General features: G+C 34.2%; 1 protein-coding gene across 4 annotated transcripts in view; it reads right to left on the bottom strand.

Annotated features, from left to right (window-relative positions):
* FSTL5 (follistatin like 5) overlaps positions 1-12509 on the bottom strand; it is a 213612-nt gene that overhangs the window by 58075 nt on the left and 143028 nt on the right. For all 4 annotated transcript variants that reach the window (XM_042829771.1, XM_042829774.1, XM_042829773.1 and 1 more), the window contains one exon: positions 8850-9016. In XM_042829771.1, the coding sequence (XP_042685705.1) occupies positions 8850-9016 (167 nt within the window). The remainder of the gene's footprint in view (positions 1-8849; positions 9017-12509) is intronic.

Here is a 12509-nt window from a genome sequence, read left to right as displayed (position 1 = left end):
ACTACTTGCAAAATTCTTCACGAATTACATATTATTTTGAGGCAAAGTACTTAAATATATATTTACAATATATAAAAAAGTTGATTTTTTTTTTAAAACAAAAATATGCACTTTCTATTGCACAGTTTGAAACCCATATGAGTTTAAAACCCATAAACTCAAAAACCATCTCAATCAGAGTATTGCGATGAGTCATAACCATATTCTTGTACTCTCTGAATTGATACTAAAAGGTTATCTCTTTTGTGAGAAATCCACTGCTTCAACTTTATCGCTACATCAATCATAATTTAAGGTCTTTGACATGGTCCTGCATCACATCCTTATCTCTAAATTGGAAAGGTATGTATTTGAAGGCTAGTTATTCCTTGGATAAAGAGTTGGCTGTATGATCACATCCAGAGGGTTGCTATCAATGGGTCTGCGACCAGCTGGAAGCCAGTCATGAGGGGTATGCTGCAGGGATCTGTCTTGAAATGAGCACTCTTGAACATGTGTTTATTAAGAACATAAAACAGCAAGACTGAAGTGTACTCTCAGCAAGTTTGCTGATGACGCTAAGCTGAGAGGTATAATTGACACAACAGAAGGAAAGGACACCATCCAGAGTGTCTTGGACAGGCTCAAAAAGTAGATACATGATAATGTAATGAGGCTTAACAAAGCCTCATTGAGGTCAACACCCAACATGAGGTGTTGAACTTGAGGCAATTCCAGAAATGAGTACAGAATGGGAGAAAGACCTATGTAAATTATTTACAGATAGACATTACAATAATTCACACTAAATTTAGGAAAATCTCTAGTTTCACCTGTTCTGAAACAGAATAATGAAAAGATTCTAACCATTGAGACTATGAGGTGATTCATATTCAAACAGAAATGTTCTGAATACAAACTTCTGTAAAATAAGTTCTAGAATTCTTAAGGTGGATATATAAATATGGCATAAAAATGACAAGATTGATTACATTTAAATATGGTACATAATTTTGGATGGCAAAAGAGAAGTTAGGCTATACTAAAGCAGATCATCAATAGAATTAAGAAATGAATGGAAATACAGTACTAAGACTACAAGTAGATAGATCACTGAGCAATTTAATTCAGACAAATGTTGAATGCCATCATTTGAAAAGTGTATCACACATAGCATCATGTTTTGGAATCCTATCGGAGTTCACAAATTAAGTAGGCTTGATCTAAATAAGTAATTTGCTTCGGTCACTTTGGTGAGTAACAGTACTGGTGATTTTATAGGTTGGCGTCAGGTTGTTTTGTTTTGTTTTTGTTTCTTTTGAGTATTTACATATTGTCTAGATATATCAATGAAACACTTCCAGAAGATTACTTTTTCTTTCTTTCTGCAGTAAATATTACTGCAGACAGTTAAGCAAAATTCCTAGTAGGTAATTATGCTCTACTTGTCATCTTTCTACCTCCTGGGATGCTTAGGAAGAACAAGCAAAGGCAGTTATTAATTAATTAATTTTATGTTTAAGCATTTTTGCCTCCCTGTTTAATAAAATAGACTCTCAGATATCCAAGCACTTCCGTTCTTTCATTACTGGGGATGTGACCCTCCTATTTAACATTGCATAAAAAGGCTTTAAAAGTTAGGAGTATGAGCCACAGGAGACCATTATTAACAAAGCATCTTCATCATACTTTAAAAAAGACTGACCTTAACTACTAGCTGCAGATGAGGCCGGGCTGCTTTCTGACACTGGGGACTTTGTTTTAAAATAATAACCTGAAAAGCCTGATATATTTCCTGCATTCTTTACACCTATTTCAATAGCAATGTGCTGCAGAATGAATTGGAGAAATCATAAAAATCTTAATACTTTTTCAAAAAGTGAAAATCATCAGCTGGCTCAAAATTAAGATAGTCACCATCATAAAAACATGCATATAAACCTTAAACTTCTGCAGCAATTATGGCTTTGAGTAAGCTAGAGTTACAGAATTTGCATGTCCAGATTATCTAAACAGGAATCAGTATGTTTGAATGAAACCACACTGCAACTTTTTACCTCACTTCATTAACCAGAAGATTACAGATCCATAGTGGTACCTCATTTAAGTGCACCTTTGCAATGTTATATAAATGTTATGATGCACAGCTTACGGTGTTATGATCCACACTCTGAAGTAGCATTCATTAGACGATTAACGAAATAAGATCTTTTCAATATTCAGAGAAAAAAAAATGCCAGGTCTTGCAAGTCTTACACATACTCAATGTTTTCTTTTGGTGTGATTTATCCTGCTACTAAAGAAGTAATTATAACTCCAAATCAGATTCCAAAAAAGAAAAAAGAAGAATGGAAGCAAACTCCCCAAAGAAATAACTATACTGGTTGAGCAAATACATAAATAAGCTACAAGTATATAAATAAATTTAAAAAAATTAGAGATTGATAAACCTGATCAGCAGCTTTGACAGCATTTTCAGTGCACTTTTAAAATCAAGCAAATGAAATTGGTATTTGATATCAAACAACAGAGAAAAGGTAATAAAGTCTTATCCTGAAGTATAAAACAAGTATGAAGTCATAAGTACTAATATAACAAATTATGTTTTTAATCATTGTCATAAAAATTCCATAATAACAATTTAACCAAACACAAAGAGAAGTTTGTATGTAGGGTCATACTATCTCCCTGGAGATGGAAGCATCAAAGGGAGATATCTTTCTTGAGATTCCCCTGACAATTTTGTTAGGAATAGAAAAGGGATAAAGGATGGGAAGCTGTAAGTAAAAGAGAAGCTGTCAGAAGCCCTTTCTGAGAACTAAGTTTAATAGAATGGCTTGGGTTGTAAGTAACCTTAAAAATCTAATTCCAAGCATCAAGCATCTTGCCATGGGGACAGAGTTGCCACCCACTATAGCTGGTAGTAGGTCAGCTGCCCAGGATCCTATCCAAACCAGAATTGAGCATCCTCAGTGATGGGGCATCCACAGCTTCTCTGGACAACTTGTTCCAGTTTCTCTCTACTTTCCAAGTGAAAAAGTGCTCAATGATCTAACCTAAATCTCCTCTCTTTTAGTTTGAAACTGTTCCCCCTTGTGCTATCACCACCAGACCACATAAAAATTCTGTCTAACTCCTGTTAATAAGTTTGTTAGAAGTACTGGAAGGTGACAAAAAATGCTCTTAGAAGCCTTCTCTTCTCCAGACTCAACAAGCCCATTTCCCTCAGCCTTTTCTCACTGGAGAGATGCTGCAGCCATCTTCATATCCCTCTTCTGAACCTACTCCAACAGCTCTACATTTTTTTTGTGCTGGGAGCCCCAGATCTGGACGCAATATTGCAGATGATATCTCACAAGGTGTCACAGTTTTATGATTTTTGTTATCACTATTCCACATCGTAACATCATGTACTTCACTGGGAGTTAGAGAGTTAATTCTGCAGTTCCATGGATTGTGGATAGTTCTGGGTACCTAGTGCCAGAAAAGAAGAACGACCTACAACTCCCAGAAGACTTCATTATTGCGTTGCCTCTCTGAGGGAAAGATAAAACTGTCTGGGAGATATGGGACTGTCTTCCTACTAGTCTCTGCCATGCATACTCCCTAGCCATCTCTCCTACAGTATTAACGTACGGTCTTCAGTTTTTGGAAATCTCATTTATTTATTAGCTTCGATTTTAATTATATTCTATCATATTGTGTTATCTTGCATTCCTCTATCACAATTGGTTTTCTCCCTTAGCTCGTTGCCACTGCTTTCATCCTCTGAGCCCATTTCCCTATCTACTCCCTTCACCTTTTCACATGGCTCCATCCCTTTAGTCACAGAACTAAACTGAACTGGGACATAACCATGACAAAAGCGCTGAGCAGACGTTGGCAATAATCTCCCTTGCCCTGCTGGCCAACCTAGGATGTAGACTTGAATATGATATCAAAAGTATAAGTTTAATTTGGAAATTAATTTTAATGCAATGAAAAATGATATGTTTTGAAAGAAAGATAACCTATACGTAACTTCAAAACCACAAACTTTGCCTGTCAAATAGAAATATTACATGTTTTCAATTAAGGTAGTCTAAAGAAAGAGATCATTAGTTTTCATTAAAAAGTAGATCAATCTACACTCCTTTAAAAATCTACTAATTTAAGAATGTTAGCAGATGTTAAACTTCATTGGTGAGCAAGTCATTTAAGTAGATCTTGTACAAATGTAAGAACAAAGGGCAGACTGCTTGTAAGAGAAGTGCTAGGAATAGGAGAACAGCTGAAGGCAAAACTAAAGGAAAAATTCAAAAAAGAGTAAAGTAAAATGAAATATAAAGAGCATTTTAAAAGCAAATGAATTTATATGAGAAAAACATTAGGCACTGCATTTGGGGGAAAAAAAATCTGCTATTTTTAATTTTCCCATAAATAAGAACTTTGTTCTGCAATGAATAATAGTTTATATATAACTCAAGCAAATTGAAAAGAAAAATCACAAATTTAAGATTCAGGATCACGGCAAGAGAAAGCCCTTATAGATGCATACTAAAATGTCAGTAAAAAGTCTGAGTCCATACTGAGTTGTAGCACAAATGAATTGCAATTTAAATAAAGTAAAATTTGCAGAGGCACAAAATTTTTCATGGTTTAATTCAGGTTAATGCTGATCACCTGACTTTTATCAGTTTAAACGTAAAAAACCAAATAGCAAGGCACACAACTTTGATAAAGTTTAATCACTTATACAGTGAGAAGAGTTTAGGAGCACTGAAGACTCCTAAAATTGGCTATTAAATGTCTTCATATCATTTTTCATATTTAACCATACATTTGTGGCTAGATAGAATTCTCTAAATTATTCTATTTTTTAAAAAGCAGTGATTAAATAATATTTGTGCTCTCAATCCTTGGAAGTCAAAGACATATTGTTCTGAATTTGTCACTCCCAAAACAAATAATTTAACTTGCATTGAAAATTGCACAGTACAAAAACTTAATTTCCACACTATACGAATCATCATGTCCCTTGATTTACAAAATCACATTGTCACTACTACTTAATCTGATTGGTGCCATATATGCTCACTTCCAGTAACATGATCTCTGATGCATTTTGCTGGAAAAAAAAGTATTTATCTGCCTCCCTAGATCAACCCTTGTCACTTATTTTTTCCCAAAACAATACCACAACTTACACAAGATTATTATTTTTCAGATGCACACATGTGGTTGTTATATAGCTGAGTAAATTGATAATTCCCAGTGCTAACCAAACATTTTAGATTATAACACAGTCACAGCAAATCACGGAACACATTTCCTCTGCAGACATTTGAAATTATACAAGGGCTTAAAGCATTTGAATGCTTAAAATCGTCTGAATAAGTACAACACATTCTTTGGTGGTTAAAATGCAACAGACTGAAACACGCTATATTCCCTCTGCATTTGTTCTTTACAAGTCAATATTTAAGTACTTACATAATTTCCCATATTGAAATATAAAATAATTCGGTTTTGTCAAATTATTTTTGTTCTCCTGAAGGTTTTATTTTTACTACACTGCTTGAACAGATACTGAATAATAACTACATAAGAACCCTGAAATAAATATGAAGTTGTAAGAGCATCTGATAATCTAATTTCAGAACATTATTGAATGACCAAAGAAATACAAGGACAATTTTTTCTTTAAGGAAATAAAAAGTGTGAGTTCAAATCAGTGCAAACAGTGGAATGCATAAAACAGATTTTGAAGAAAAGAGACTCTGGGACCCAGTTAATGTTTTTATGCCCAATCTTTTTTTTATTGTTTCTGTTTGTGCTTTGTTTCCAGGCCCCATCAATTCTTTCTTCCACTGTTTGTTGGCTTATCTGCATATCAGATCGGTATCACCTACATTAATTCAAGTGGTACATATTTTTAATGCCTCACCTCAGGGATATTGGATCTGTCACTCCCTTTGAATCATAATTATTAATATTAATGGACTAAGATCTAACGGTCTTCTTCAAAAAGCACTTTCAAGTATTCCATTTTTCTATGATTTTCTTACGGTATATAAAGAAATGATGAATACATTCACCTTCAGAACTATACTTCTGTCACTGGAAAAATTTACTCTGTTTCATTTCTGCTGTAGCCATACACAAAATATACACGCAGAGCTCACCCCCAAACTTCTTAAATAATTCCACTCTGTGCAGGTATGAATACTAAGTTTTTTTCCAGAGATGAGCAATCCCTCATCTGCTTTTACTTCCACAGCATATTCTAGCTGTCTTGCAAAGTCTCTCAGGGTGCAATTTGTTGACCTTCTTTTGGGAATTACCTCTTTGCTTGGTCTATTTATTTGCTTATGTTTATGGTTGTTAAGCCAGTACATTGTCACATGGCCTTTCACTCCTACTGAATGTACAAAAATTCTGCCAATTCTAGCAATTTCAATTTTCTCCCTTAGCTTTTGATTTCCAAACACCACTTCAAACTGACTTCAAATTAGGCACTCTGTGAGTCTTCAAAAAATCCATATTGGACTGCATTCCAGCTGTTATAACTAACAAAGAAGCACGGTAGGCTGGCCCTAGCTAATAAGCAAGCTCCCAGTCAGCACTTGCTCATTCTCCATATCAAAGAGAGAGGGAAAGAAAAGGGGAGTAACATGAATGAAAAAATTTGCAGGTAAAGACTGCCTCCTTACTACCATTATGGGAAAATTAGACTTCATCTACTGGAAAACTAGCTTAATTTATAACCAATTAAAGTGAAAAAAAAAATAATTAGTAACTTAGGTTGTAGGAAACACAAAGATGAACTTTATTAAAACAACAACTTCCTTCTGCACTTTCCCAGGCTCAACTTCATTTCCAAGTGGTTCACTAGTGCACTCCCTACTGGAATATTTTCTGTGTTTTTTTGCTTTATTTTTGTCTTTTTTTGTTGTTTCTTGTTTCAATTTTCATATTCAAGATGTTTGTATCAAGCTTTGAAAACACTTGCTCTTTTCATGTTTGCAAAAACATTCAGTAGAACGTTTCAAACCAAAACGAAGTTGTTACATTCATCATTTCCATTCATTTCCCTTTTATTTCTCCCTATATAAGTACGTGTTCCTATTTCTACAGCTCACTGCATGCATTCTAATTACAAGTGGTGAGGAAAGAACTCCAAAATCATTATTTATGACCATCACGAATATTTACGGAATGCTAAAAAATTCTGCAGAAAAGAACCTGCTGAGTAAGGGTAAGACACATTTGAATATCAGCCACAGAACTGCAGGGTTTGGAAGGGACCTCAAGAGACTGAAACCAATCCACCTGCTAAAGCAGGTTCCCTTCAACCTCAGTTGCCCTAACCTTCAGTTAGGCATCCAGACAGGTATTGAATATCTCTCCGTAGGAGGAGACTCCACAACCTCTCTCTGGGCAACCTCCTCCAGGGCTCCATCATCCTTACCATAAAGAAGTTCTTCTGCATATTTGTATGGAACTTCCTATGTTCAAGTTTTAGGCCATTAAACGTTGTCCTATCGCTGCATACCACTGAAAAGAGCCTGGTCCCACCTTTTTGCTCCCAGCCTCCCTTTAGATATTTATAAATATTGATCCAATCCCCTCAGTCTTTTCCTCAATCTGAACAGACTCAGTTTACTCAGTCTTTCCTCATACAGGAGATGCTCTACACCCCTTACTACCTTTGTGGCCTTTCATTGGAATCCTAGGATCCTCCAATCTTTATTAATGCACTTCGGGATACCATCTAACTATGATTATACTTATTAAAATAATTAAACTAATGAGTATATAAAAGGAATTTTTCAGAGCACGCTGGTTTTATCCTAAGCCTCTGCAATGGCTAAACACTACCGCTCAAGTGAGCTGAGCTTTGAAACCACCCCTTATTTTATAAAGCATTACTCCACAGGAGTTAAATTTATGAACAAATCTGATAAAAAATCAGCAAGTAAAACAAAATGAAGGTTCCATGTTAGTACAAATGCCACCTTAGAAATAAAAGCATTCACTAAAAAAAAAAAAAAAGAAATATTTGATTGTGATGATACTCTACACATAGAAGAGCTGCAGTGAACTCAGACACATACTAGTCCGAGCAAGTGTAACCCTATGTTGGTCCACATTTTGTAATTCTTGTACTATAAGATGATGGCCAAAGCAAATTGAACATACAAGGAAATAAAACTCAGCTGAAAACTTGTTTTGAGAGCTCTACCATAAAATCTGTTTTTCGTTTCATTTTTTTCCCTCCATATTTGGAGGTCATGGCAAAGTTAGGTAGCAGACACTTTCCTAACAATAGATTTAGAAGTTGTACTGACATTCAGTGGAAATTCCTTCAGTCTGCTGGATACACGGAGGAATGATCAAAACAACCAATTTTGTAGTAGGAGTTGTACTAAGGTAAAAGTATATTTTCATTCAAATATGAGAAGATAATATTATAAAAGTGATCTATTTACACTTTGTTACAATGAACTGTGCTTTATTACAATGACCTACTTGTGCTAAATAATAATTCCTTAAAACATTAACTTCTCCTAAATATTTGAAGCCTATATGGTGCTGAATGTACAACACCAAGTTGCAGTTTGTCTTCATACATTTATGCTGTCGTACCTACTACCTTTAAACATTTGGTCTGTGAAATGTTTTCATTATTTTAACACCAAGAGTTTTGCAAACAATTTCAAAGAAAAACAGAGTTCGGTGGGCATTTTATTGCTATTATTTTGTTTTGCTCTCCTTATATACAGCCATATGACTGAAAACATATTGAGTAGGAATTAGTTAAACATCGGTTCTCAGTTCTTCAAGCAAAGGTTTTGTAACAAACTGTTAAATAGAACTCTTTTACTTACACTGATATCTTCCAAATCTAAGTTATTCAGAATGACATTGTTCCTCTTCCAGATGATGGGAGGTCTCAGAACGCCTTGGATGGCACAACTTAAGACAGCACTTTGTCCTACTGTTGCTGCAGTAGTGCTTATTTTTTGATCTTCTGGCAAACTCAGCTGAACTACCTCTGCAAAAGATATATTGTTTGTAAGGTTAATTTGCTAGCAGTTTCATAAGGTTAATTAGTATGCAGCTGATAATTTATAAATAATTTTAATTGGAATCAAAGAAAAAAGACTTTCCAAAAACCACAGGAAGTTCAGAGCATTTCAAATAAAGGTCACCATGGCATTTCAATTAAATTGACTGACAAGCATGATTCCATAAAGAGAAGCATTTAATATGAAAATGAATTTCAGAGGTAAGACTACAACAAACATAACAGAACGTATCTACAATCAGACTCCAGAAGTTATTTAACAGATAGGCCAATGCAGTACAGTAGCCAGCATCTTCATTTAACTAATGTGACCATACTGCTGTTAAGAGTCATTCATTTCCAGAAAAGAAAAATATTAATGGAACACAGTGTGCAAAAGATACAAGACTGAAGTGGGAATAGACAAATGTGAATTCTGCTTTCAGAATATGAAATCAAGGTACGAGCTTTCTTTTCTGATATACCAGTTTTTATGGAGGATTTCCATTGACTGTGAAAGCACAAGTTCCTGATAAAAGTGATGTTAGTATTCTCTTCCATTTGAGTCACAGAATACTCATTAATCATAGTCAAAACACGTTCGTTTACGTCAGTTCTAAGAAACATTGTAAAAAGAATTTGCACTATGCTTCTCTGGTCAAACATGATTTCTTTTACAATAGCTAGAGAAACCCAGAGCCAGAAAAACAGCTGTGTACTTGAATAAATTTTTCCTAAGTATAGCGAGAAGAAAAAAATAATGAACCAAAAACCAGAGCATTTCACAGCATCTATTCTGTAACTGTGTCTGCCAAGCAGCAGCAACAATGAAGATGGAATACAGCAACAGCCAGGAGAAAAGAATATAACATCATGTAAAGCTTGGCAAACATGAATTAAATACAGTACTTCTACTGAAGCATGACTCATCTCAAGCCACAAATACTCAACATCTACTTTTAACATTTCCAGTGCATCACGCATTAAAAACTGCTAGTGTTAACAAGCTATTTCACAATATCAGGTAAGCCACTTGTGATTTATTTAAAAGAAAGACTCTTGACTTTGATGGCCCATAACACATTTGGAGTCTTACATAAAAAAAGAGTGACATTAATCTTCCCATTATAGCAAAGCAACAACCTATGAGCAAGCTAAGATTATTGGTGACTGTTAGCTTCACGAAAGAAACAATTTTTAATTAACACAATTTAAAAGATTGTTCAGTGTAAAACTTTTTTTCTTCCTTTCCAAATTGCTATAAGAAAGGCATTTTAATAGCTTTAGGAAAGAAAAACGCATTGTATCAGAAGAACAATTTTTATGTGTTTAAAAATATTTGTTTTCTATTTAGAAAAAATTCAAAAACACCCTTTTTCTCTCTTCCAATTGGAACGTAATGCTGTCCACCATTCAATATGACTGACATTTTTTTCCCCCTAAATGCATGACCTGATGCAATTTGTTAAACCACTGAAAAGGGAATATATAAATTAAGTTAAATATTGAGCTATCTACTGTTGCTTTAAAAAATTATTTCAGTCATCTGTAGCATTTCAGCTTGTGTGTCACAGGACATGGTTCTTCAGTGACACTGCTATGCAGACTTCTTGAAACACACCTGAATGACTACTGAATGATTCAAAAGTTCTGATAGACAGCAACAGCATACTAATATTTTCTCACAGAATTCTGTGTGTATAAACCTTAAAAGGTAGATAAACACGGTGATCTATAACAGTAATTATCTGTGTTTTCCAAAGCCAATACTTAATTTAGCGTAGTCATTAAATGATTACCACAAAAGGATTATGAAAAATGCTAACCCTCACATGATAAATGAGTTATCTAATTTAAATTCTACAAAATTTCAAAGTCTGTTTCCAATTAGTTCCAGTATTATTATGGATGCCTTTATACAGAAGTCCAGTTCTTTTTATTCTCATTTTTAATTAGAATGCAACTGTGGATAAGGAGACATGTATTAAATGCAAAGTTCAGCATTTGCTACCTTAGTGAAAATTATATTCCAAAATCAAAATACAAAATGGCATTACTATTTTATGACATTAATAATTCATTTATGGCTCATGTCCACGGACTATTGTAAGCTCTGAGCTTAATGGAAAGTGTATAAAATGCAGCTTAACTTCAAATGAGTGGTCATAGGGCATTAGCTATGGCCTTTTGTTTTACTGTAGTTAACTACAAAGTTTTTGACATTAACAAAGTAGTCTGTAACCAGGAAGGATATGTAAAAGTCACTGCTTTTCAAGAGATACAAAAAGGTTCTCCTTGCCTGTGGCTCAGGTATTACAGATCCTAAAGACCTATAACACCTTAGAGCAATAACTGTATATAAGCTTAGCAAAATTAACACAAAATAGCCCTAAAATCTCCCAATCTAGATACAACATATGTATAGGCTGATAGATTTCAGGAAGAATTCAAAGAACTGAAGAGAATAAAACAGAATGTAAAATAATCTGAGACTCATAATGCTTGCTATAAGGAATTTTATGAATAGCAGTTTTCATTTTAAAAAATTCTACAACTCTGCAGTTGATCAATAGTAAGATAAAAACTAGCAATAAAAAACACTAAATGCAAATATTTTCAGTGAACATCAGGATGAGCTAATTCTTCCACTTAACAGTGGAAAAAATCAGAAATGCTGCTATTTAGGTGTGTCAAATCTAACTAAGATATTGTGTTTTGTCTTGTAACATCTGGAATACAACTACACAAAGTGCCTTTTCCCACTTCTGGCAGTGATCTCACCTTCTCAAAATGAAATAACAAGAGCCTTTTCATCAGTGTCATTTTGCTGTTCTTAAAAGCAACTTTAAAATCAGCATGCATCACGATTAGCATGTCTAAACTGTCAGTTCAAAAATTAAGTGATAAAAACTTTGTCTTTTGGCAAAGCTCGAAATGATCTTGGTATGCTAAGCTGAAGAAAGTATACAGAATTTCACTTTTCAGTGTAATTAAACTATTGAAAGAAAAAAATCTTCTTTGCTGTGAACAGATTTTATTTTCTATAAATGTAAATATTACATTTATAGACGCAAAACATAGTTCTTCCAGAAATAAGCATTTTGATTGGCTTTTCAAACTGAAAAATACATTAAAAAAAAGGACCAAGAGACCAGAATTAAAGCATTCCAGAGGTCGTATCCCAACAGTTCCATCATCTTAGATGATTTATCACAGGGAAAGAATATTTTTCAAATGCAAATAAGTGAAAAGCCCCTAATTAAAACTTGAAAATAGTATTTTTTCCTGTACAAAATGATTTCCATCTAACAATATGTCTGTCCATTCATCATAAAAATAACGTAGTACAGAGTTCACTAAGAACAGGGTGCTGATGAGCCTGAATTCCTACTCATGTTGCAAGAGTTCACATTGATCAGATCAGATCAATCCACATCATAGAATCATAGAATCACCAAAGTTGGAAAGACCTCAGATCAGC

This window comes from Centrocercus urophasianus, unplaced genomic scaffold, assembly GCF_019232065.1.
Source record: "Centrocercus urophasianus isolate 14NV4802_14NV808 unplaced genomic scaffold, USGS_Curo_1.0 seq_32, whole genome shotgun sequence".
NCBI classification, from domain to species: domain Eukaryota; kingdom Metazoa; phylum Chordata; class Aves; order Galliformes; family Phasianidae; genus Centrocercus; species Centrocercus urophasianus.
The sequence above is the reverse complement of the archived record's forward strand: the minus strand, read 5'-3'. Positions and strand labels throughout refer to the sequence as shown.